Genomic DNA, 26,552 nt, shown 5'->3' with positions numbered 1-26,552 from the left:
CACACACACACACACACACACGTTTATCGATGAACTGTGTTTGGCTTTCCTCCATTGCACTTAATGTTAAATGACGCAAAGTTTGTCAATAGGGATGTGGGAAGAGTTAGAAAAGAATATCATTACTGCGTTGATCAATAAATACAAAATAAAACAGTTCAACAGGTAACCACTTTTACTGTGGCTCAGTGGTAGAGCGGTTGCCTACCAATTGGAAGGCAAGACACTGAACCCAGAGTTGCCCCCAGTGCTGCACATTGGAGTGTCAATGTGTGTGAATGTGTATCTGATGAGCAGAACAAGAACTGAAGGCTTAGGTAACAACAATTCCCAGGTTAGCTCTGTTATATGGATATGGAGCGGATAAGAATGCCACGGTGCGGTGCGCTAAAGTTACTATTATAAAGGGGAGGGGCGGGAGGCCACTGGTCTGTGTGCACTTTAACAAAATAGTGTTTATGAAAAAAATACGTATTTGGAAAGTGCGCCGAAGTAGTACCTATGTTTTGGAAACACTGTATCACACTCACCTTAGAGCCATACAGGTCACACATGTTCATGGTGAGACGGGCTGACGTTCGTACGATCACCCCCGTGGTCTCACACTGTAGCACACAGTTCTCCATGTTCAGAGTCCCTTGACGCACACCTGACAGAAACCAAACAGAAAAACACAATCACAGGAAATAGTATGTTAAACACAGATGACTTCACTGTTACTAGTGATGCTAGATGATTACCGATCATGACATCAACACTGGAATTGTTTTCACCTTGTGAAACTGTGTGTTTGTGTGTGTGTGTATCAAGAGTACCACAGAGACAGTTTCGTATACTTTGCTGGGTGTTTATATTTCTGTCCAGGGAAAGATGTCACCGCAAAAGCGTCAAAACCGTGCAAGATGCAGTTGCAATACTTTCACACCTGGTTTGAGCCCATTTCAAGATGGTCTCCAGTTTTATAAGGGAACAACATGGGAATAATAATTAAAGCTGCAAGCAATGCTGGACATGCCCACACTCCTCTGTGTGCGTTGGGGTTACTGGTGGATGCCGCTACATGCAACCGTGCATTTGCGCATCACTCAGACACTGCAAATTGTCCCCAAAGAAAAGGGAACTCTCTGCTGAGATCAATGATAATTCACACAAGACTCTACATCATACAGTTCCTTAGCTCTGAAATGGGGTGTGGCTAAAGCATACGGGACAGGCCAAACCATGACTAATGAAAACTGACGACTCTGCTGAGTTCAATGATACCTCACACAATAGTCTACATCAAAACGGGTCATTAGTTATAATGGAGGCATGGCCTTAGCATAGGGGGCGGGCCAAGCCATCCCCAATGAAGAAGGAACTCTGAGTTCAATGACACCTCACACAAGACATTAAAAGGTTTGAATGTTATGAAAGGGGTGTGGCCTGTATGTGTGTTTTGTCTCATGAACTGTTCACCCAATCTACTTCAGACCTAGTTACCTGGGTACTCAATGAACATGGGGTTTGGAATATAGATATTAAACTGTAAATAAAACTAAAAAACTGCGGTATAATGATATTTTACTTAGAAGTAATTTGCCTCTGCATGTGTTCTCTCATGCACAGGCTATGTACCTACGCTCTACTTCTCTGCAAGATTAGGAATGATTGATATTTCTCTTTGCACAGCTACCAGAAGACTTGCAGCTTTCAGACAGGCTGCCCACGTCACATCTAGATCAGCAAGCCCAGTTGGATGCTGCGCAGTAATGCTTAGCACTCACCTAACCCGGAAAAGTGCTTCTAATATCCTTCACTGTTCCCCGTCCAGAGCATCTGGATGTCCATTTCTTTAACGGTCAATGAATGGACTACAGACAGTAGTAGGAGCTACTTTTGCATGATTTTTAACCCGCCCATAGGGGCTTGAACTGTCGTCTTTACACAAACATTTCCAAAGCAAAAAGAGCGTCAGCAATCTTTAATCTTCTGGCTAAACTGGCTTTAGTCTTTTTAGCAGAAAACCTTTAAAACAATTACGAGCGTTCAAAGTACCGCACATATGTACCACCGAGATACATTGGTACGGATCGGAGAATATGCAGACACTTTATTAAAAACAGAATACTCAACACTATGCAAGCTTTGATTGCTACAGACACCAGCACCTCAGCATGTGGTGTTGCTTGATGCCGCTAGCTAGTGAAAGGTACTTCAACAGCGGCGTGCAGGAGTTTGAGGCGAGCTCGGTGGAACGCTAAGGCTAGCCGTCGACCTGTTCCATCAGTCCTGCTTGCAAGTGTCCGCTCTTTGGACAACAAACTGGACCACAACACACTCAACGAAACTCCCTGCGTGAGTTCAGAGACTACTGTGTTTTTGTTGTTGTAGAAACACGGCTGAACAACGGTGTATCCAGCTACCATGACTTCTGCTCTGTTGCTGGGTAAGACAAGCGGAGGCGGGCTGTGTTAAACGAAATGGGTTGCTTGTATCCAACTAACTGCTGGTGGTTGTTAAATGCCAACCATTCTACATTAAAACGCAAATTACCGTCTATGTTTACTCTGTTTACAGCCCACCAAGCGTTAATGATAGTATGCTGAACTTTATGGAGCCTAAAATCAGTGTGCGCGAAATGTAGCCTGTTTTGTATGTTGTTTTTATAATGTAAATTTTATATTTTTAAATGTGTAACACCACTTGAGCAATGGTGAAACGTTTTGTGTATATGGTTGAAATGACAAAACACACTTGAGTTAAGTTGACCGTTTCACTGCCTAGCTATGTTTTGATCCATACATTTTTATCTGAAATGAAGGAACATTGAATGAAAAATGCCTTGTGGAAACAGTAAAATTCAATGGAATTTCATTAATATCGACATAACTGAAAGTCCTTCTGTCTCATCGGATTTTATTTTGATCGATATAAGGATTATGCATTAAACGCTGACGGAAACGTTAATTGCTGAATAAATAATGAATTGTGATTATGTTTTAGGTCATTTTATGGTTCCAAGCCGCCACAAAACAAAGAAGTTTTAGTTAATTTACGCCCAGTATTTCTGCTATGGTTGCACACATGGTAGGTGTCCAAGACAGATGAGGAGACTTTTTAAATTTAATTTATCAGGAACTTTAAGGAAATGGCTAACAAAGGTTACAACAAGCCGTGGGACGTCCTCTGAAGTAACTAGAAGGCACTCAAACGGCAATACAAGTCTCAAAAAAAGAGTTGTCTCGCAGCAGTGCCGGAGGGAAAATAAAAAGCATATTGCATCTACATCATCATAGCGATGTTCTGATAATGTTGTTTTTGTATTATATGTTGCTATCAGCTGGCACATAAGCACTACAACTTGTGCAATATAGATCATTTGTTGGTAGACGGCACGATCCATTTTGTTTTGTAGAAAAACTTTGTTCGCAAATGTTTGCTTGAATGTTGTGCGATTCAGTGCGAAAATTAATGGAAACAACTTAAAATGTCTAAAATCATTTCAATATACCAATTTGATCACAAAACAGCATGTTACATCATTATGCAGTGTTCTTTTTACCAAACTTCAGATAATTTGATTGACAAGTGGATGGAAACTTAGCTTCTGTCTGTCAGTAAACGAAAGGCGTGTCTTGGGATTTGGTGTTTTTCATCCACATGAGCTTTAAACACATTTTCTGGCTTTTTACTGGCCTAGAAGCCACCAATTTCTAAGTAAATTCACATTTCTACTACATAAATTACCCAATTTAAAGATATATTCATCTTTCCAAAGGTGAAAGATCCCCTTAATTAATTCAGGCCAAAAGTGTTTAAAGGGGGATTTTTTTATTTTTAATATGCAATTACAATAAAGATAAATAAACAAAATTAGGGCTGTAATCTCCCAGTCGACTAGTCAATTTATTGGTCGATACGTTCTGGCTCGACCAAAATTCTGATTCGATTTTTTTGCCGTGTTAATTTCATCACGTGGAAGCATAGACCGTTGCAATCTATGAGTGGAAAGCACTTATTGCTATGAGGGTGTTTTCAGAGCATCCCTGTTTCACAGGTAACAGTCTGTCTTCAGAACACCCCCCTTCTTTTCAAGGGGGGTGTTCACCCCCGTTTTTGTGGATTAGCCCAACCCACTGGGGACAGGTTGAAGAAAGAACTAGAAAGCCTTGTTTTAGTGGTCTGCTGAATATTTATTAAATTGTGAGTGTTTCATTTACAGTCAGTCCTCCTCAACCATGTCAAAGACATCGGCAGTGTGGCAGCATTTTACAAAAATAGATAACGGAAAAAAGTGGAATGCAAAGTTTGCAAGCAACAGTTTGCATATTGCAGCTCGACTTCAAACATGGCATATCACCTAAAAACGGTAAGATAACTTTTCTGCGTTAGGTTGGCTATATGAACATATCAGAATTGGCATATTTCATAGTCTAATAATCGTTTTATAACTACCGGCGCACCCACCCGCCATTACGGTAGCGTTTATCTAACGGGGTTTTTTCCGCCCCTCCGCATGATTTCTTACTAGATATAAAGGTTACTAGGTCACTTAACTAACGCAAGAAGCATGAAACAGGTTTTACTCAATGCTACCTCTGTGAGGGCCAGCACTCAAACTCCTCTCTCGCTGATATGCTGTCAGCTCTGGGAAATGTCTGCACATGCTGCAGAAAAGCTCATCCTTATTTACACTGTATTCCATCAACAAAAACTGTCATACCACTTTAAATAGAAGCCATTGGTGTCGCAGTAACTTTTAACAGTACATTGCTTAACACATCCATGGTACATTGTCTAAAAAGCCAGCTAGCTGACAAAGGCAGCCTGGAGAATCTGCCTGTTGTTACCATAGCAACCACATAAGTTCCAAAGAATCCTTGTTCTATAGTTAAAACTGTTTAAGTTTACCCAGAAGAGAGGACACATTAAACACAAATAACAAGTCTTGTTACCATTTTTTTTCTAAATGCATACATTTGATAATTTTTCATAGCAAAACGTATTTTGATCAAAGTTGGCTGGACGGGCCGGAGAATAAAGTGAGCGGGCCAGTGCCCCCCTTGCGCATTACGGACTTTGCGCCTGCATTAGCCACACACAAATCATGCTGCTAATATGCAAGGACACTTGTTCTGGGTTTTGTGCTATGAATTAATATTTTTTATAGCAAAGTTATACTACTATGTTAATTGCATGATTATTTTATATGTCAACATACAGTCATAACCTACTGTTGTTCAAATTGAAACCAAAATCGTATTTAGGCTATAAGTCTGTCTGTGAGTCATAGTACAAACACGATTGACATTGACCCTCTTACACAACGGGTCGCGATAACGATAAATAGTCTATTGCATGATTGTATTATCCATCCATCTTTATTTGCTTATCCGGTATCGGGTCGCAGGGGCAGCAGCTCCAGTAGGTGACCCCAAACTTCCCTTTCCCGAACCACATCAACCAGCTCCGACTGGGGGATCCCAAGGTGTTCCCAGGCCAGGTTGGAGATATAATCTCTCCACCTAGTCCTGGGTCTTCCCCGAGGCCTCCTCCCAGCTGGACCTGCCTGGGACACCTTCCTAGGGAGGCGCCCAGGAGGCATCCTTGCCAGATGCCTGAACCGCCTCAACTGGCTCCTTTTGACGTAAAGGAGCACCGGCTCTACTCCGAGCTCCTCTCGGATGACTCCTCTCACCCTATCTCTAAGGAAGACGCCAGCCACCCTCCTGCGGAAAACCCTTTCGGCTGCTTGTACCCTCAATCTTGTTCTTCCGGTCATGATCCAGCCTTCATGACCATAGGTGAGGGTAGGAAGGAAAATTGCCCGGTTGGTGACAAAGCACAGCCCTGGTGGAGGCCAACCCTCACCTGGAACGAGTCCGACTTACTGCCGAGAACCCGACAGCTCTCGCTTTGGTAATACAGAGGATGGCCCTAAGAAGGGACCCCCTCACTCCATACTACCGCAGCATTTCCCACAGTTTCTCCCGGGGAACACGGTCATACGCCTTGTCCAGATCCACAAAACACATGTAGACTGCTTGGGCATACTCCCTTCAAGATCCTTGCGAGAGTGAAGATCTGATCCGTTGTTCCACAACCAGGAAGGAATCCGCATTGTTCCTCTTCAATCCGAGATTCGACTATTGGCCAAACCCTCCTTTCCAGCACAACCAACCAAGACAGCCCAAGACGGCAAACGGTTTTCCAGAAGCACCTTGGTGCAGACCGAAAGTCCTTTTCCATGTCTTCTCCGAACATCTCCCACACCCGCTGCTTTGCCTCTGTCACAGCAGAGGCTGCAGCCCTTTGGGCCCGTCGGTGCCTTGCAACCGTCTCCAGAGTCCTCCGGGATAACATATCCCGTAAGACTCCATCAGTCGGACGGCTTCCCTGACCACCGGTGTCCAACAAGGTGTTTGTGGGTTACCGGCCCTTGAGGCACCTAAGACCCTTAGACATCAGCTACCCGCCGCAGCTTCAGCAACGGAAACTTTGAACATTGTCCACTCAGGTCCAATTCCCCCAGCCTCCACAGGGATGCACGAAAAGCTCCGCCGGAGGTATGAGTCGAAAATCCGTAGGACAGGGGCCTCCTCCAGACGTTTCCAATTTACCCGCCCTTCTCTTCACCTGAGTGTCCAAAACATACAGCCTCAGATCAGATGAAATGAATATAAAATCGATCATTGATCTTCGCCCTAGAGTGCTCCGGTACCAAGTACACTTATGAGCATCCCTATGTTCGAACACGGTGTTTGTGATGGACAATCCATGACTAGCAGAGAAGTCCAACAACAGACAACCACTCTGGTTCAGATCCGGGAGGCCAATCCTCCCAATCACCCTCTCCAAGTATCTCCATCATTGCCCACGTGTACGTTGAAGTCCCCCAGCAGAACTATGGAGTCCCCTACTGGAGCCCCATACAGGACTCCATTCAAGATCTCCAAGAAGGCCTCCCCATCAGCCAAAAATATCAACACATCAAATCAGCAATACGGAGGAAACTGATAGTGGCGACCCTCTCATCCACCAACGCAGCGGCGCTCAGCCGGAGGCTTGTGAGTATCCCCACACCCGCCCGGCGCCTCACAACCTCGGCAACTCCGGAGTAGGACAGAGTCCAACCCCTATCCAGGAGTATGGTTCCAGAACCGAGACTGTGCGTAAAGGTAAGCCCCACCAGATCTAACTGGTAGCGCTTCACCTCCCGCACAAGTTCCGGCTCCTTCCCCCCCAGAGAGGTGACGTTCCACGTCCCCAGAGCCAGCCTCTGCCGCCCGGGTTTGGTCCGTCGAGGCCACTGACCTTTGCTGCCACCCATGTGGCAGCGCACCCAACCCCACTGGTTCCTCCCACAGGTGGTGGGCCCATGGGATGGCGCTAAGGGTGCCACGTAGCTTCTTTTGGCTGTGCCCGACCGGGCTCCGCGGCAAACCCGGCCACCAGGCGCTCGCTGACGAGCCCTCCGTCCGGACCTGGCTCCAGACGGGGGCCCTGGGCTTCCTCCGGGCAGGGTCAATCCCTCTCTACCTCGATTATTATTATTATTATTATTATTATTATTATTATGAAAGATTGTGGACATTTTTTGACAGGATAATAAATTGCATTCGTAAGGTATAGTGCATCCCATTACACATAGCGTTGCATCAATTAAAAACTAACAATAGGCTACATCGGGTGGCATAGCAGGCTTTCTGTTCAAGCCATAGGTGGCACCCAAATGGATGACTTCCCAAGAGTTTGTAAAAGCTAAAAATTGTATACATTTACTTAATTGTATACATTACTGTCTTAATTGTGTCACTATAATGCAGACCGTTTAGACCGTTCTTTGGGCCTCCAGACGTGTTTTTTTTTAACAAACAGGCTAATGAGACAAGCGTGTAGCTAGGCTACAGCATAACCAAAGCAAAACTCATGGCTGACACATCTTCTTGATATTTCTTATACACATTAAACATCAAAAAATTCACATTCATTCAACAGACCTAATATTTGTAGTTGCCTTACAAAAACAAAAGTGATACTATTCCTAACCTTGAAAAATAATGGTTAAAATTAAGCATTTTCCAAACTTTCAGACAGAATATTGTCTACTTCATTCAAACTCAGATTCATGTATACTCACACAGAATGCCCTCAATAGCATCGTGTTGGATAAACTTGATGTTAGAAAGTCTGACATCAGCTCCAGTGGACTCCACAAATGTGTCCCCTTTGTTTTTCTTCTCAATCACCACCTCATCAGGAAGCCCAAAGCCTGGCACAAAGAAAACACAAGAACACAGGCAATGTACAGGAAACCCAGAGGGAATTTGAGCCCTCCTCCAACAGGAGTTTAATTAACACATCCAGATACAGTACAGCTCAATTCAATTGTACCTCATTTGTCTGTCAAGGGGCAATTTGAGACAACCCAGTTTACATACACAATGTATTTAAAAAAAAAAAAAAGTAAATCACACACATAAAACCATCTAAAAGAGAAAAAATTATGTTAGAATTATGTTAAAAGCTGAAGTATACAGGAGTTAGTGGAAATAAATTCACATCTGACCAATAGTGTCCAGGAACACCAAAGCCTATTCAACACTCCAATCCAATATTTTAAATTGAATATCCGCCAAAACTGAGTCCCAATCCAATACTTGGAGTTGCTCAGATAATAGAGCTGCACAAGTGTTTTTTTTGTTTACAAAAATAACTAATTAAAAAACTAAAACATGTCTTGAGCTTAATACATTTAACTTGTGCAGCAAATTAGTCTTTTCTCTCAACACCAAAACAGTTCCAAAAAATAAAAACTTAAACTAAGTTACGGCTCCTACACTTACTAGTCCATTTTTTATAACACTAAACTTAGTGACACCTCTTCAATCAAATATTGACTATGAGGCAATAGTCAATCTTTGATTTTCTTTTTGTGTGGAGAATTGGAGTAATCTGCTTCTCTAAAAAAGACAGACAGACTATTTTACTTGTTGCCAATGGCTGGCAAAGTACAAGATACTTGGTTTCAAAGTGCCGGCTTCCAGGCAGTCTGGTGGTGTGTGTTGTGGCGTAGAGCATGTGTGACTAAAGGAGGCAATCGCTACTACTACTAAGCTGGTTTAAATTATTGGAGTAAGGCAAAAATTGGCTCTGATCAGATACTGTGATTGGAACATCCTGATCCCTAGTAAAAAAAAGTGTCAAGGTTATTCCTCTAGAAGAAGAAAACAACTTTCTTCAATTTTGTCCACATGCACAAATTACATTTGAGGACTTTGGTAGATATCTCTTTAGCCAATAATTTTAAAGCTAAAGCTAACAAAACCACGAACAGCTCGTTCTTGCCCTTTTGAACGTGAAAAGGTTAAAACACTGAATAGAATATCAAGAAAATTACTATGTCCTTAGTTTACCTAGACAGCTGATCCTTTTTCAAGGCTACATGTATTTCACTAAATTAAAGTTGTTCATTAATCATAGCTGTTAACACATCAGCAGGTTTAAATGATTTAATTTAAAAATAAGAAAAAAAGAAAACACTCTGGCTCCCTTGCATATCTTCGTTTACTCTGTTTACATTTCCGCCCTCAAGGCCTTCAAATTAACAATCTTTTTCATACATAGAGATATGCATATGGGGCCAGAGTGTGCAACACTTTTTTTCAAGTCTACCTCCAGTTATCAGTACACTACACTACTGCTATCACTATAACCCACTACTTTTCTATATTATAGTACACACAATATATGCAGATGTAACGGAGTTAAAAATGTATTTTACTAATTCTAATTTCCAATTTACGTTTTATTAAATTATAAATATCAGTTAATGTTTTGTTGGATATTTGTGAATTTCATCTTATTGAGTACAATTAATTTATCACATCGCCATTGTTTCCTGCACAGATGTTGTTACTGCATTGCGCCTCTTCTGTGCTTCCTGTGTTGCCGTAGCTTCCGGTTTCCCCTCACAATAACGTCTTGTATTGCTGAGGTAGGTTGTGTGTAAAATGCCACTGCGCTATTTTATTGTTTTCTTTGAAGATTGTGTTGTGACCGTTCAACATTTATTTTTGCAAAGTTAATACATGTTAACTAACTGCTTTTTGCCATTTTTAAGGTTAAATGTAGCTTGTAATGACGCATTGTCTAACTTTCTTTTCGCGCCGTTTTCGCGTGTTTGTATAATGTAAACAACGGAGGTACATTATGAGTGTGTGAATTCTGTTGTGTGATGTTTAGGTGCAGATGCTGTTAATGCTGGAAACAGACCACTGATGTCATGTTGTCTTCTACAGAAAAATAAATTACAGGAAATACGTCGATTGAAGTGATTGTCCTTCATACCCTGTCCACATCCGTTACACAGATCTGAATGATTTTATTCACACAGTATCTGCACGTCATATGCTTTCACAACAAGAATGACTGTTTAAAGAATTTCTTTTAGACGATAATTTCTTTAGTTTTGGACACACTACAATCTAAAATGGCAGACAGCAGCCCACATTTTCCTGCATCATGGCTCCATAGGATTAAAAAACGACAAGACATCAGATCATGTTACAACATTATGATTGTTATACTTACTAACACAGTCATGTTTACAAGATAAAGGGGAAAGGACAGAAACCAAGCTATTTGAGGTAATGACTGATTTACAAATGCTGTCTCAAAAAACAAATCCTTCGGAAAAACAAAGTGGAATCAGCTTTGTACCTTCTACAGTGATGGAGTCTGGTAGGAAGATGGAGCTGCTGACCCTATAGATCCCTGGGAGAACAATGACCATGTCACCCTGATGGCATGTTTCCACCGCTGACACTGGGTCTTTATGGAACTTAACACACAAATTAAACACACAGAATCCTATTTTATTAAATATTCAAACATCTTGAATAAATATGCCTATGAAATAAACCCTGAAATAAATGAGCAGTTAAGACGGGGTCCACGCATCCCCCCGCACAAGTCGGCCATGGTGCGAGTTGGCCCTGACGACCTGCAGAGCTCGCAAAAAGCAATCCCAAGAGCAATGGCGGTGAGGCAAGCAACAGGAAACATCGCAAGGAGTGAGCTGCAAGGTCTGTAGTACATTGTTATTGCAAATTTCCCTTTACATTGATTTACTAACAGAACTAAATGCATCTACATTGATTATAGTGCCCCCTTATGGTTGAGCTAAACCAAATTTGGAACCGGGCCTCAGATCAGTATCCTAAACAAGCCAATTTCAAATTTTCCAATACATGTTTAACACACACTCTGTAAGTGTCTTGTCCTGATGTGGTGAGGACTACAATGGACTTTGTGTTTTTATCCTTGATTGGATTTGATGTCTTTCCATGTAATAAAAGTAACTATTGTTATGAATTGATACCATAAAATACAATTGAATTGAATAGAATTCAATTGTAACTATTGACCAATTCATTTGTATTGACCAATTCAATTGTCCGTCGGGTTAAATCTGTTTGTGAAAGTACACATGCAAATGGGCAAAATCATCCATAAACTGCACATTCATTTTAATATAGCTGATGTCCTTTTGGGTATAGGGTATGGCTTCAAGAAGCTTTTTTTTAAAGTCCTGAACATATGCCAACAAATTTCATCAACTGCAGGGGCAACTTCTTTAAAATTCTGTAGGGGGCGCTAATGTACCCTACCCACGGCGTAACATTAAAGTTTGCCACAGCCAAGCCTTTCAATGCATACTGCATAAAATTCAAACTAAAGTATCATCAAGTTCTTAAGGCTTCCCAGAACACTTTTGAGGTGAATCTAGTCAACGCACTAGGAGGAGCACATCAAAATATAACAACTGTAACTTCCTGTTGCCAATAGGTGGCGCTATTAGTATAACTCAATATTGACATGTAAATTTCTTAAGGCAGTTAGTTTTATGATGCACAATAGGTTTGGGCAAGATTGAAGAAAGTAAAGTCTAGTTACTGACCCTGTCGTGTTGTTCAGATTGTGTTTTTTAAGTATATCGGCTTAAATCTGTAGGAGGCGATCGTTAAAGTATAACGCAGGCAATGGTCCAAAACATTACAAAAATATATAATAAAACTAAATACATGTTTAATTAAAAATCAAAGATTTCCTGTTGAGTTTAGGTTAAGGCTCCAAGAGGCTTTTTTGTAAATCTGTTTGTGATGCATATACCCACCAAATTTCTTACATCTAGTTGATTCTCACAGCAGGGGCTATGTGTTAGATATTTTGCTATTGAGACATTTTTTTGTACCCACAAAGGAAAAGGAGAAGATGACCATCCCATACGTTCCCAAACCTGCTGTGTTACAAGTTCGCCCACTTCGAAATCATGGAGGGGTCTGACATTGTCATCGTAGGTGCATGTCCACTGTGAGAGACATAATCTAAAAAGAAAAATCCAATAATCACATTGTATGATTTTTTAAACTATTTATTTGTATGATAAAGCTGCAAATAGGTATTTGAAATCCTGTCTATCAGCTACAATTCTGAGCCTCAAAGACCTTTTAGTCTGCCTTCAAAATGTCCACCTCCATTACATTTATTATCCTAAATTAGATTTACCTGTTTGAGGTTGTTAGCTGCATAAAGACACCTGTCCACCCCATACAGTCAGTAAGAATCCAACTACTAACGTGACCAAGACCAAAGAACAGTCCAAAGACACTAGAGACAAAATTGTACACCTTCACTAGGCTGGAAAGGGCTACAGGGAAATTGCAAAGCAGCTTGGCGAAAAAAGGTCCACTGTTGGAGCAATCATTAGAAAATGGAAGAAGCTAAACATGACTGTCAATCTCCCTCGGACTGGGGCTCCATGTAAGATCTCACCTCGTGGGGTCTCAATGATCCTAAGAAAGGTGAGAAATCAGCCCAGAACTACACGGGAGGGGCTGGTCAATGACCTGAAAAGAGCTGGGACCAGCATTTCCAAGGTTGGTGTTGGTAATACACTAAGACGTCATGTTGAAGATGAGTTTGAGGCTGGGTCTTCCAACATGACAATGCCCAGAAGCACACAGCCAGGACAACCAAGGAGTGGCTCTGTGCTGTATTTATGTAGCGCTTTTCTAGTCTTAATGACTACTCAAAGCGCTATTACATCTACAGGAGACATTCATCATTCACACACATTCATACACTGTGGCTGGTACAAGGTGCCACCTGCTCATCAGATAAACACTCACACACATTCACACTCCGATGGCGCAGCATCGGGGGCAACTCGGGGTTCAATGTTTTGCCCAAGGACACTTCGACATGGGACTGCAGGGCTTCCGATTGGCAGGCAACCGCTCTACCACTGAGCCACAGCCGCCCCTAAGAAGCATAGCAAGGTTCTGGCATTACCTAGCCATTCTCCAGACCTAAACCCAATAGAGAATCTTTCGAGGGAGCTTAAACCTTGTGTTTCTCAGCGACAGCCCAGAAACCTGAATGATCTAAAGAAGTTCTGTGTGGAGGAGTGGGCCAAAATCCCTTCTGCAAACCTGTTGAAAAACTACAGGAAACATTTGACCTCTGGAATTGCAAACAAAGGCTACTGTACCAGAGGGCTGGGTATCAATCAAAAATTTTCGATACCAGTACCAATACCGATACCTTTACTTCGATATCGGTTCCTGAACGATACCTTTTTCAATACCAGTTTCATAATATCAATTCCGAGAAAAAGAAAATTACACAACATAATAAAGTTCAAATCTTGAGTTTTATTTTTAGCTCAGATTTTTCCATTCAAAGTACTTCTCTCATACAAAAAAAAAATTTTCAGTGAAAAAGAACATTTGGAAACAAGTCAGTGTCTAATGGTCACTGTTAAATTCTTAGCAGTTCTTCTTCAGAAAGATTAACATGTCTGCTTTCTCAGGAGACAAACAAGCCGCTCCTGGCTGATGGTGTCTCCAGCAGTAGAAAATGTACGCTCTGAGGGTGTGGATGATGCTTGCACACAGAGATACCTGGTTGCCAAGTTTGATAGCATTGGCATATTGTCCCTCACATTCCACCACCAGGTCACTGCATTCCCAGAAGTTAGGGTAGACGGTAAATGTAAATGTAAATGTGCTGTATTTATATAGTGCTTTTCCAGTCTCTGCTCAAAGCGCTTTTACATCTACAGGAAACATTCACCATTCACACACATTCATACACTGTGGCCGGGGCCGCCATACAAGGTGCCACCTGCTCATCAGATAAACATTCACACACATTCACACTCCGATGCGCAGCAACTCGGGGTTCAGTGTCTTGCCCAAGGACACTTCGACAATGACTGCAGGGGCGGGGATTGAACCACCAACCTTCCGATTGGCAGGCAACCGCTCTACCACTGAGCCACAGCCGCCCAGGTAGACCTCTGTACTGCTGCATCTCCTCATGATTCTTGTCTGTGTCGCTAGAACTGTTCTCAACTGCTTCAACTGCCATGTCTTCATCAGCAAATAGCTCCTCAAGAGCAGAGAGCTTTTTTATTTAGCTACGCAGCAATAAACTAAGGCTACACGCTAACTCAGCACAATGCACGTGTTAAGTTGCACTAACGCTAATAAACATAAACTTGCCTGTTGAAATCCCAGACACAGTGCTGTCCTCGGTACTCTTTGATGAGGCGGAGTCCGGTGGTGGATATTTTGAATCACTCGGAGTCGGCTCTGGTTTTGCATTGCCCACGGGCGGCTGAGAGGAGGAGGGCTGCGCAGGCTGCGCAGGCTGCGGTCCGCTCTTCTTGCAGTCAAACACTGCGCAACTTTCCGCTCTTAAATTGATCCCGTGCACTATCAGGTGCTTCATCAAATTAGTTGTGTTGCCAGCCTTAGCAACAATGTCTTTTTTGCATATATTGCATTTCGCACTGTTGGCATCAATCTTAATAAAGTGAAGCCACACTTTTGATCTAGGTTGCATTTTTAAGCGGTACAACGATGCTCGCAACCAGTTCACAACAGATACACGTGAACCCCGTCTGTCGGCGTAACCACGTATGTATTTTTCTTGGGTGACGCAATCACGTTTAACGTTACAGCCAATCACCGAAACTTGGCAACGAAAGACGAGGCATAATTTCATACTGTGTAAAACCGAAACATTTCGGTCGGTACCATAAAAAAAACCAAGCTCGGTACCCAGCCCTACTGTACCAAATATTAACATTGATTTTCTCAGGTGTTCAAATACTTATTTGCACCTGTGTCATACATATAAATAGTAAAAAAAAATCATACATTGTGATTTCTGGATTTTGTTGTTGTTGATTATGTCTCTCACAGTGGACCTGCACCTACGATGACAATTTCAGACCCCTCCATGATTTCTAAGTGGGAGAACTTGCAAAATAGCAGGGTGTTCAAATACTTATTGTTCTTACTGTACATGGACAAGGAAGACCATCTCTCTGTAAGCATGTGTGGTACTGACCTGAATCTCAGCGTCCTCAGAGCAACACTGTGGCAGCAATCTGTCACTGAGGAGGGACTGGAGCTGGATTGTGCTGCAAGAGGCTGTGACCACATGGATCACTTTCATACCTGATGCTCTGAGTCCACGGCTCTGCACACACTGTTGTCTGGCATTGCCTCTGTAGCCCAGCACATACCTTGAGAGGAGGTGATGGAGTCAAGGATGATGAAGATATTCAGTGAAGAGGAAGTAACAGGTAATGACATAGGGCATCTGATAAACAACCTCAATACCTCTCTTACCTCAACAGAGGGTTCTCAATAATGTGCAGCTTGCGTTTTAACGTCTCCAGCTGGTCGTAGAGCTTCAGGCCCTCCACCATGGATACATTGTCCAGCTCTGAGTCTGAGTCAGTGCTGAGGCCACAACGCAACACAGAGAACTGCTGGAAGCACTGAAAGCAGTTTTCCAGTAAGGACTGATACTCTGCCACCAGGCCTGCTGGGACTCTGTTTTCCAAGATGTCGTAGTAGCTGAGAGAAGACACATTTTCAAATGGCTAGAGAATGGCAATGCAACATCACTTAATAAATACTACATCATCACTCAGACACAAAGTGTACTCACAGCCTGAGACGAGGCTCCACACAACGAACAAAGTAGTCAAAGTCATCATCTTCATCTTCCTCATCCCACTGCCTCCAGATGTGTTCATAGAAAAACCTGAAAATAGAAGGAATGAAAGAGGAGAGAGAGGAAGAGAAAATTATGGCACAACTGGTCAGTAATTCTGAAACTTTGTTTGAAAATGTGGACAAACAATAACTCCAGGCACAGGATCAACCCAGGAGTCCCACCTGAGGTGCTCAAGAGCAAGGGCGGTCTGATCAAAGTCCCCAGACTGCTCGTAGACCACTTGGAGCTCCAGCAGATGGACTTTGTGCTCAGTGGCCTCCAGCAGAGAATTCATGGCTTCTTCAGTGAGTTCACAGCCTCTGGTGTCGCACTGCAAAGGCAGCACCAGCCTCACACACGCCTTCAGATCCTTCAAGTCCACATCATACACCTGAAATCACAAGTAGCTCTTCAGCACTAACCTAGGAAAGTATAAACTGACGTTCACTGGAAATTGGTTTTACCGAACTTTCTCTGGAGTTAAAGATTTATTTTGGCAGCTACTCAACTACAATTGGTGTGTGTCACATCAATGAGTAAATGTTAACCACCTTCAATCCAAATCTTCAGCCAATTTTTTTAAACGCTGAAAAAGGAAAATCAGTGCATCTTCCCATTGACTACCGTTTTGTGGATGGAAATGTTCCTCCAATAGGGATGCAGCTGTCACTTATTCTAGTAATAGAGTATTCTATTGATTATTCCATCAATTAATCGAGTTATTGAATAAGAAATACTTTTACTTAGTAAAAAAAATAGCAATAGTAAATATACAAAAGAGAGGTTTCCTGTTTTAAAAAAGTAACATTAGGCTACTCCTTATAATGTTTTGTATTCATAACACTATCATATTGTAAAAACTTGCTACAACAGTAATAACAGTTACCTTATGTAAGTCCTTCCTAAATTTTTCCAGTTAGGAGCAAAATGTGCTCCTTGGGAAAAAGATCCGGCTGCCCGATTCATACTAGTCAAATGAACTGGACTTTGTGGTCAAGTGTAGTCGGATGTGAAAGCCCTCCCTTCCCTTATGGCATTATATTTTATATTTCAAATTGTTACCTGCCAACAGAATTTATTATTTACAGAAAAGACAGAAAAGACAGAAAAGTACTGTACTGCCGCTGACAGTGATGTGCATAGTTTCTGATGGGTTGTCAGTGACTACACTGACTAAAACACTAAAACACTGACTATTGTGGTCAGTGTTTTATGTTCGCTGTGAAGACAAACTAAATCACCTGATTAATGCAACATATTCAATTAATGTCTCCTGCCCATTTTCCCCTGCAGAAAGCTGCTATCAGCCAGGCTAAAACTAATATAGTTAGCCTAAAGAAACAAGGGGTCAGTCCCTCCAAACCAACTTTACAGTTTGGAACCGCAACGCTGGAAACATAACGCTAATCGACAACAGAAATCGGTGTCTGGTGTAACGTAATTCACACTGATTTAATTGTTCTTGGATGCAAAGAGTTTGTTGCTAGTGCTCATGACATGCAGGTCTGATCAATTTATCAAACAAGCAAGCTGGCCCCGCTAGTCGACCACAACCTGAAATTTAGAAGAAGCAATATGCAATCATTGTCATACACTTGAGCCTGGATTGATAGTATTATATGAATACAATGGTGTCATGCTAGCAACCAGCATATTTATACCTAATTTCCCTCTCCAAAATCACTTCAGAAGAGTAACTTTAGTCACAGCGCTTATTTGCTTTGGTGTTTGTAAAGCATTGAAGTTTAACAAAGAATGGTTCACATTAGGAAAGTTCCGTTTTAATTTTAAATGTTTTTGATGTGTCTGTCCTTTATAGTTGTTTCCCTTAAGTGTCTAACATGTTTTTATATGTATTTAAGTCTCTCATTTCGATTTTTTCCTGCATCCACGGTGTGTGTGCACGAGTCAATAGCGGAGGGAAATGAGAATTGAGATTTGAATTGCTCCAGAGAGCCGACAAGATTGAAAAAGCAGCAGCTCTCAGCGACTTCAGAGTGAAAAAACACTAAATGTAATTGTAAATGTGCTGTATTTATATAGCGCTTTTCCAGTCTTAACGACTGCTCAAAGCGCTTTTACATCTACAGGAAACATTCACCATTCTGCCACCTGCTCATCAGATAAACATGCACACACATTCACACTCCGATGCGCAGCACCGGGGGCAACTCGGGGTTCAGTGTCTTGCCCAAGGACACTTCGACAATGACTGCAGGGGCAGGGATCGAACCACCAACCTTCCAATTGGCAGGCAACCGCTCTACCACTGAGCCACAGCCGCCCCTACATGAGACTTTAATGTTAAAATGTATACAGGCTGACAGAGGGGTCTGAAATGTTTTGCATGGTCTTTTCCTGTACGTTTTGCAGCATAAAAATGTTTTTTAAATAAATGTATTTAATAAACTTGTGATTTTACCGTTTATTCTTGTGATTTATGTGTGCGTTATTCCGATTATTTAGACGGTACGATGACAAATGTAGCAGTTACACATAATCAAATAGAACAAAATGGTAGAATAAGCTGTGCCTTTACTGTCCATTTAACCAATAAACCACTGTTGCGCATGCCCACTTTGATCCTGTATTCCTAATCATGTACGGCAAAAAGCCCAACTCTACTGTGCCTTTGCACGTGTAGTGAGGAAAATAAGTATTTAAACACCCTGCTATTCTGCAAGTTCTCCCACTTAGAAATCATGGAGGGGTCTGAAATTGTTATCGTAGGTGCATGTCCACTGTGAGAGACATAAGAGGTTTCTCAATCTGTGTTCTTCTATGGACTTGTGTTCTTGTGAAACATCATGTTTGGGGGCCAAAGTACTGACCCAATACACAAGTTAGCATTTCGCCAAGAAAAGTTAAAATCCTCGGATGTGATCTCGACACACCCATTTTACCGAGGATACATCGGATGGTAACTTGTGTGAACTTGGCCGGGCCGGTATCCCAGCATTCAATTCGGGTGTAAAGCGTGCATGGTTTCGGGTACACAGATTTTCACAATTTAAGTCTATAAATTAAATCAATTAATTAATTTTTAAGATGTTTTAAGGCGAGAAATCAGCGGTTTAGATTTTGAATAAAAGCAGTTCAACTAAAATTGATGGTGAATTTAAAAAGCCTTTGGAGCTGGAAAGCTCCACAATCCCCGGCGGGCATAGCAACCTCGCTAGCCGGAAATGACTCTCGCGAGCCAGTCAGTCAGCTCACAGACACATTTAGACAGACCCCCCTGGCCCCATATTTAGACAGACCACTCTGGTCCCACATTTAGACAGACCACTTCAGCACTCCACAGCAACAATGACAACAATAACAACAATGGAAGAGGAAGGCCAGGTCCACAATTGTAAGATATTTAAATCAATTTTTACCGCCGTTATATATCTCCTGTCCTCCTCTATCCTCCTCATCCTCTCGCAGGCTCCTCTTCTGCTTCTCGGTAAAGTATACCGACGGCAGTGGCTAACTTTACCCGGTCCAGCTATAATTTTAATTCCTGTTTTAACGTTTCTTTTCTGCTTTCAATTAAAAGTGAGTCCCAAACAATGTTACAAGGATATTTTTATCGCCGTTGTGTCGTTATTTATACAGTTATTGGCCCGTGATACTTCATAGTACTTTAGATGAAAACGTAACAAAACAACAAGGAGATGTGAAAGGTGACCGCCCATGCTTTATTATGAATACATACATCAAAGCTAACTATAAAGTGGCACGCGCCCTCTGTGCTGGGGGTGTTGATCAATAACAGGAAGAGCGCTTCGTCTCAAAACTGTCAACAGCATTTTGTGTGCTTCTGAACTTGCGAGTTCCTTCTTCCAGGTGCAGGCAGCAAGTACGGTCTCCCCAAGAACACAAGTCCGTTCTTTGCTTACTTGGTATTGAGAAACACCCAATAATCTAAAAAAATAAATAATCCAGTAATCACAATGTATGATTTTTTTTAACTACTTATTTGTATGATACAGCTGCAAATATGTAATTGAACACCTGTCTATCAGCTAGAATTCTGACCCTCAAAGACCTATGATTCTGCCTTCACAATGTCCACTTCCACTCCCTTTATTATCCTAAATTAGAGGCACCTGTTTGAGGTTGTTAGCTGCATAAAGACACCTTTCCACCCCATACAATCAGGAAGAATCCAACTACTAACTACTAAGACCAAAGAACTATCCAAGTAAACTAGAGACAAAATTGTACACCTCCACAAGGCTGGAAAGGGATGAAACATGAATGTCAATCTCCCTCGGACTGGGGCTCCATGCAAGATCTCACCTCGTGGGGTTTCAATGATCCAAAGAAAGTTGAGAAATCGGCCCAGAACTACACGGGAAGAGCTGGTCGATGACCTGAAAGAGCTGGGACCAGCTCAGTCCGTAGAGAGTTGGGTTGGGAACCGAAGGGTCACTGGCTCAAGTCCCCGTATGGACCAAAAAGTTGGGAGCGTGAATTGGTGGCTGGAGAGATGCCAGTTCACCTCCTGGGCACTGCCAGGTGCTCTTGAGCAAGGCACCGTACCAGCTGGTTCAGCTGGCAGCCTACTCACTCTGACATCTCTCCATGTATAGGTCCTGAGCATGTGTGTGTATTTCAGGCCTGTGTGTGAGTACTAACAAAAAAAGTGTGTACATAGAGTGTAGAGTATTAATTTCCCCATTGGGGACTAATAAACAAATACAAAATAAAAATAAAACAGCACATATCAAGGCCCGTCTTAAGTTTGCCAATGACCATTTGGATGATCCAGGAGTCATTGGAGAAAGTCATGGGGTTAGATGAGACCAAAATAGAACTTTTTGGTCATAATTCCACTAACCGTGTTTGGAGGAAGAAGAATGATGAGTACCATCCCAAAAACACCATCCCTACTGTGTTGCATGGGGGTGGTAGCATCATGCTTTGGGGGTGTTTTTCTGCACATGGGACAGGGCGACTGCTCTGTATTAAGGAGAGGATGACCGGGGCCATGTATTGCGAGATTTTGGGGAACAAACTCCTTCCCTCAGCTAGAGCATTGAAGATGGGTCGAGGCTGGGTGTTCAAACATAACAATGACCCAAAGGAAACAGCCAGGATATCCAAGGAGTGTCTCTGTAAGAAGCATATCAAGGTTCTGGCGTGGCCTAGCCATTCTCCAGACCTAAACCCTATAGAGAATCTTTGGAGGGAGCTCAAACTCTGTGTTTCTCAGCAACAGCCCAGAAACCTGACTGATGTAGGGAAGATCTGTGTGGAGGAGTGGGCCAAAATCCCTTCTGCAGTGTGTGCAATTACTGGTGAAAAACTACAGGAAACGTTTGACCACTGTAATTGCAAACAAAGGCTACTGTACCAAATATTAACATTTATTTTCTCAGGTGTTCAAATACTTATTTGCAGCTGTATCATACATATAGTTTAAAAAAAAAATCATACATTGGGATTTCTGGATTTTTTTTTTAATAGATTATGTCTCTCACAGTGGACATGCACCTAGGATGACAATTTCAGACCCCTCCATGATTTCCAAGCAGGAGAAAAATACTTTTTGGTGTTCAAATACTTATTTTGGGGTTCAAATACATATTTTGGTGTTCAAATACTTATTTTCTTTACTGTAAATGTGTTATGTCAGTTATCATCTCAGTTACATATCAAACATGGACAAATAAAAAATTGAGATATTACTGGACCTTTGCGTAGCTAACGTCATTACACCAGCTACGTTGTACGCGCATTCTCCGCAAAATTCAAAGTCAAAATGACAGCAGCGTTGTCCGCCAATGTCACAGCTTTTAGGAATTTCTCTAAACTCAATTTTAATTCAAAAAAAGAACTAATAGCAAGAGGGGGGTCCACGCCAGCCTAAAATGGACTAACGGGACATTTAAAAAACTAATCTAGCCAGACACCAACAGATTATCTACCCTCTGTACTATTCTCACTTTTCAACTGTTCAATATTAAAGGACTATTAGGGGCTTTTGCTTATCGTTTCCAATATTGCACACTGTAACTTTAAAAAAAACAAGACAATATTTCAAAGAAATTTTTTTATTTAGCTTTTCAAGTAGCGCATCAAACCGTCCCGTACACGTCCCGTCTTCTTTCTCTGCACCCTGTGATAGTGTCCCCACCGGCTCTGCCGTCCCAGATGCATCCCAGTCATTGTCATAAGCCTCTCCATGACTCTCATAAAGATTATACAAAGCACAGCAGGTCAGAACCAGAGATTTCACCAGTCGTACATCGAACGCCCACCAGACGGTCTGCGACGGCGATTTTGCAAAGTGTTAATGCTCTGAAACACAAACGGTACACAGCATACATATTTTGGTGTGTAATCATAGTAGTAGTAGTGTAATCACAGTTCATGTACTTTATATAGCGTATAGTAAATAGTGACCGGGGCCCCTAACACATGCAAATGTTAGCTAACGTTACCAGGAAACTTAACTTACCCTTTTGTGTCGGCGAACAATAGTCATGTTGACATCTGAACTCCGTCGGAATTTCCAAACTCCTGTTTTTTTCAGCTGTTATTTTTGTTGCTTCCTTCAGCTTCTTTTGAAACAAAAAAATTCTTCTGGCTGTGGCAAGTAGCCAACGTGCTGTTGTGAGACGCATTGAAAATTACATCATTAGGCGTACCTATGGTGAACAGCCACGCTGAGGCGTTATTCAATCTGCAATGGAAAACGGACGCAGAATGCGTAGAGTCGAGGCGAGTAGAGTTGTTACCAGCAGTTAAAAAACGCCATAAAAGAAGCCTTTCTAGGGTTTGATGACGTCAGCAACGACCGGAGAGCAGCAGCTATTTTGCAGTATGTACTGAGCCCATTAGAGAAATACAACTGCTGTGATAAACTGGTTGCGCAGACATACGATGGAGCCTCTTTCATGGCCTCAGAGCTAAATTGGGTGCGGGCAAAGGTTAAAGAGAAGGTGCCTGAAGTTATTTTCTTTATTTTTAAGTTTTTTTTTTTAGGGATCTTTAATGACATTGATGCTCTCTTTAGCACCCTTCAGTCCAAAACCACGGATATTGGATTCTGCTGTAATCGCATCAAAGACACAATGGAAGTTTTGGAAAGCAAGCAACAGGATTTTGACCGTTTTCATGAGAACTTTGAGGAAAAATATGATGAGATGGAACTCGCTCACCTAGAGACACGAGATGGGTTGTCAAACAAAGCAGAACGAGCACGCATCTACTATTACATTCTGGACAATGTCAAATTTCAAATGAAGACCAGGTTTGTGAATAACTTTTCCGATCTCAATTTCATTGGACTGGTAATTAGCAAAAAGTTTGAAGAGAGGTTACGCCAGTTCGATGACAGCAAACTTGCAAGGTATTTCTTCAGCCCTCGCCATTCTGTCAATTGAAAGTCATAGACTATGCAAACTGAAGGCCCGTAAAGACAAGTTTTACAACACTGTGATTGACGTCTTCACGAGGAAAGAGCGTCGGATGGATTTTATGTACAAATAATCTATTGATTGGTGAGTCAGAAACTGTTTTGGCTTAGTGTGAGTGAACTAATGCCGGCTGCAAGCGTTCATTGAATGCTCCAGGTTTTTTTGCATAGCGCAGCTACCGCTCCGTAAACCACTATCTGCTCATGTGCCAGTCAGAGTTGTTCCCTGCATTGCGCAGCTTAGTTTCTAGATGAAGACAGTCACAGAGGACCGAGTAACAGGAGGAAAATTCAACAGATAGCAGTCGGTTATACGTCAGTCTCAGGGTTTAACAGTTTACTTGTAAATGCAACATTTTGTCCCGTCTGTGTTTTTATTCAGACAACAGTAGTGACCGGTGCTAGTCAGTGGTAGTTAGCATCTGTTAGCTGTAAGCTCCTCTAGGACGCACCGGTGCTAATATCCTCGCATCCGCTGCAATATCGTTGTATGGATACCCATTACCCATTTCTTCTGTAAAGCCGTGCCTGTGTCTGGATCTCTCTTCCACTCTCTCTCCTCTTACTCTCCGAGCAGCCCCGCCACACAGTGCCAGTCTACACTTCTGACATTTGTAGACTGTTTACATTTTTTATTAACACAGCTGTATATTGTTAAGTGTGAGGGGCAAACCTGTATTTGTACCATTGTTTCCACGGGTAACTGCTATTTTTGTGAATTCCTCAAGCTACAGAGACTGTGTAGTTAAAGTTACGTTAGTTACGGCTACGTTCATTACGTACGTTAGTTACGTAAGTCAGAAATCGCCGCGACACTTTGTATTATTTTATTACGGCAGTCGCATGTATTGAAGTCAGAGACGATGTAAGTTGGTACTTATATCTAGCTATTGTAACAGCAGATTAAGCTATCCCTAAATTGTTTCTGTCTTAAACGTTATGATAATGTTAACCGTTTTTACCCTGTAATGTGAAGCAGTTGGCTTATTTATTTTTTGCTAGCTTGCTAATTATTCCACTGCACACCATAGATGTTGCAAGCTTGTGTGTGACTTGTTTTTGGTGCTGTGCAGGATAGGATATTCATTTTATTTGCACATTGTGATAGTTGTATATCTTCTTTCAGTATTTTAGTTTGATTAGATTAATAATACCCTATTCTGCTAGATTAAAATAGGCAAATCAGCTGTGAGGCTAATCAACCTTCTTTTTTGGATTTATTTCAGAAACTTCATTCATTAATTCCAGTCATTCATTCATTCATTTGTTCATTCATACAAGCAACAATGTACAGCTTGTGACTGCCTGTTTACGCTCCACCAATTAAAAAGTTGAACTCCATCCGGTGACTCATGCTCTCTGATAGGAGCCCTGAAGCGGCTAATACTCGTCATCCAGCATTCACAGGGTTAAAAACCCAACAGCTATTGCTGCCACAGCGAAGAACACAGAAGAAGTTATTGAATGCAACTAACTTCAGTACGTAGAGTAAAAAGCGCGTGAGACGGAGGCTACTGGACATTAACTAAGTCCCAAGGTCCAGGTATAAACGGTAGGGTGATCAGGCTTTTGCAGTTGCTGCCCTGAGACTCTGGAACAAGTTACCCCCTGATATCCGCGCTGTTACGGATGTCTTTTTAGGTCCAAACTCAAAACGTATCTGTTCAGTCTGGCTTTTAATACGCAGCAGTGGTGTGACAACTTCATTCTTTTGTTTCATTGTGATCTTTTCAGATTTTACTGTTTTCTATGTTCACGCTTTCTATTGGATGATGTGATTTTACTCATTCTTTTAAGCACTTTGGATACCTGCTGGTTGCTGTAAAGTGTTATATAAATACATTTTGATTTATTTTGATTGACGGATTAGAAATGTTTTGCTATTGACCGTGCGTGTGTGCCACGCTTGTGCGTAACTATTAGCCTACTGTTTAGATTGAGTATTATCTTAAACAATAAATTAGGTAATCTGGCTTTCATAACTCAGTGCCTAGCCTCTTACTGACATTACCGCACATCACTGATGTCAACACATTCTTACTCCTATTTGGTAATTGGCTCTCAGAGTCACATACTGATACAAGTCAGGCACGTGGAACTGATGGGATTGGTTGACGTCATGGGAAACTCCAGGTATTGGTCAAATTTGCGGAAAGGTTGCAGTAATTGGTCCAAATTACAAGTTGCATCAAAATCACTGTGATTGGCATCTTCTTTTGACAAGGTCAGTTCTAACATTACCAATCTGAAAAATTAAACAAGGATATATCTGAAAAATAATCACTGGATCTTAGTTTAATAGCGAGCAGGTGACTAGATCTAGCACCCTGAAGATAATAGCGCTGTCTCGGTTGGTGAATTAGAAATTTAGACTTAACGATTGTTCTAAAGATCTTTGATTAGTAAAATAATTTCGTAACAATTATTCCAGTCTGGTGATCTCCGTTTCAAGGTTTTGCCGTTTTCTTGACGCGCATTAGAGCAGTATAGTATGGTATTGCTCCTTATAAAACCTTTTCTTGCGTCCCACAATGTCCTGGGGTCTTCTACAGAGCCAACACTAATTTCTGCAAAAAACAGTGATATAGGATTCATTTTTCAGTAAAGCAGTATTGAAGCACTATCTAACTGCATGTAACTGACAAAGGGTTGTGGCGCAAAGGTTCCCTTTATGGTCAGATAATGCCATTGGAAAAGGATTTATGTATCCCTTAGAACAGGGGTTCTCAACCTTTTGCAAGCTGGGCCCCCCCAAAGCTGGTTCATTGCAGTTGGGGCCCTGGTGCCCTACGCCCCCCACACCACGATCGATAGATCGATAGATAGATAGATAGATAGATAGATAGATAGATAGATAGATAGATAGATAGATAGATAGGCTATTATTTTTAGGCCCACATTATTATTATTATTAGGGCCCGAGCGCCGACAGGCGGCAAAGGCCCTATTGGAACTGAAGGAATTATTCTTTCTTTATTATTATTAGGGGTCCAAGCCCGACGATGCGTGCACCGCAGTAATCGCAAGCGATACGCGGTTCACACAGCAGGGCTGTGGAACCCTATTGTTTTCGTAAGGA

The 26,552-nt window shown here is 41.8% G+C and overlaps 1 protein-coding gene across 1 annotated transcript in view; it reads right to left on the bottom strand.

Moving 5' to 3' along the window:
• The window catches only part of shcbp1 (SHC SH2-domain binding protein 1), a 43,455-nt gene that overhangs the window by 6,286 nt on the left and 10,617 nt on the right, over nt 1-26,552 (bottom strand). Inside the window, exons 4-10 of the mRNA XM_034874983.1 lie at nt 16,245-16,453; nt 16,015-16,110; nt 15,690-15,920; nt 15,406-15,583; nt 10,705-10,825; nt 8,123-8,254; nt 531-649 (exon numbers count right to left, since the gene is read on the bottom strand). Coding sequence (XP_034730874.1) covers nt 531-649; nt 8,123-8,254; nt 10,705-10,825; nt 15,406-15,583; nt 15,690-15,920; nt 16,015-16,110; nt 16,245-16,453 — 1,086 coding nt within the window. The remainder of the gene's footprint in view (nt 1-530; nt 650-8,122; nt 8,255-10,704; nt 10,826-15,405; nt 15,584-15,689; nt 15,921-16,014; nt 16,111-16,244; nt 16,454-26,552) is intronic.

The sequence above is a fragment of the Etheostoma cragini genome, chromosome 1 (genome assembly GCF_013103735.1).
Source record: "Etheostoma cragini isolate CJK2018 chromosome 1, CSU_Ecrag_1.0, whole genome shotgun sequence".
Classification (NCBI taxonomy): Eukaryota; Metazoa; Chordata; class Actinopteri; order Perciformes; family Percidae; genus Etheostoma; species Etheostoma cragini.
The sequence above is the reverse complement of the archived record's forward strand: the minus strand, read 5'-3'. Positions and strand labels throughout refer to the sequence as shown.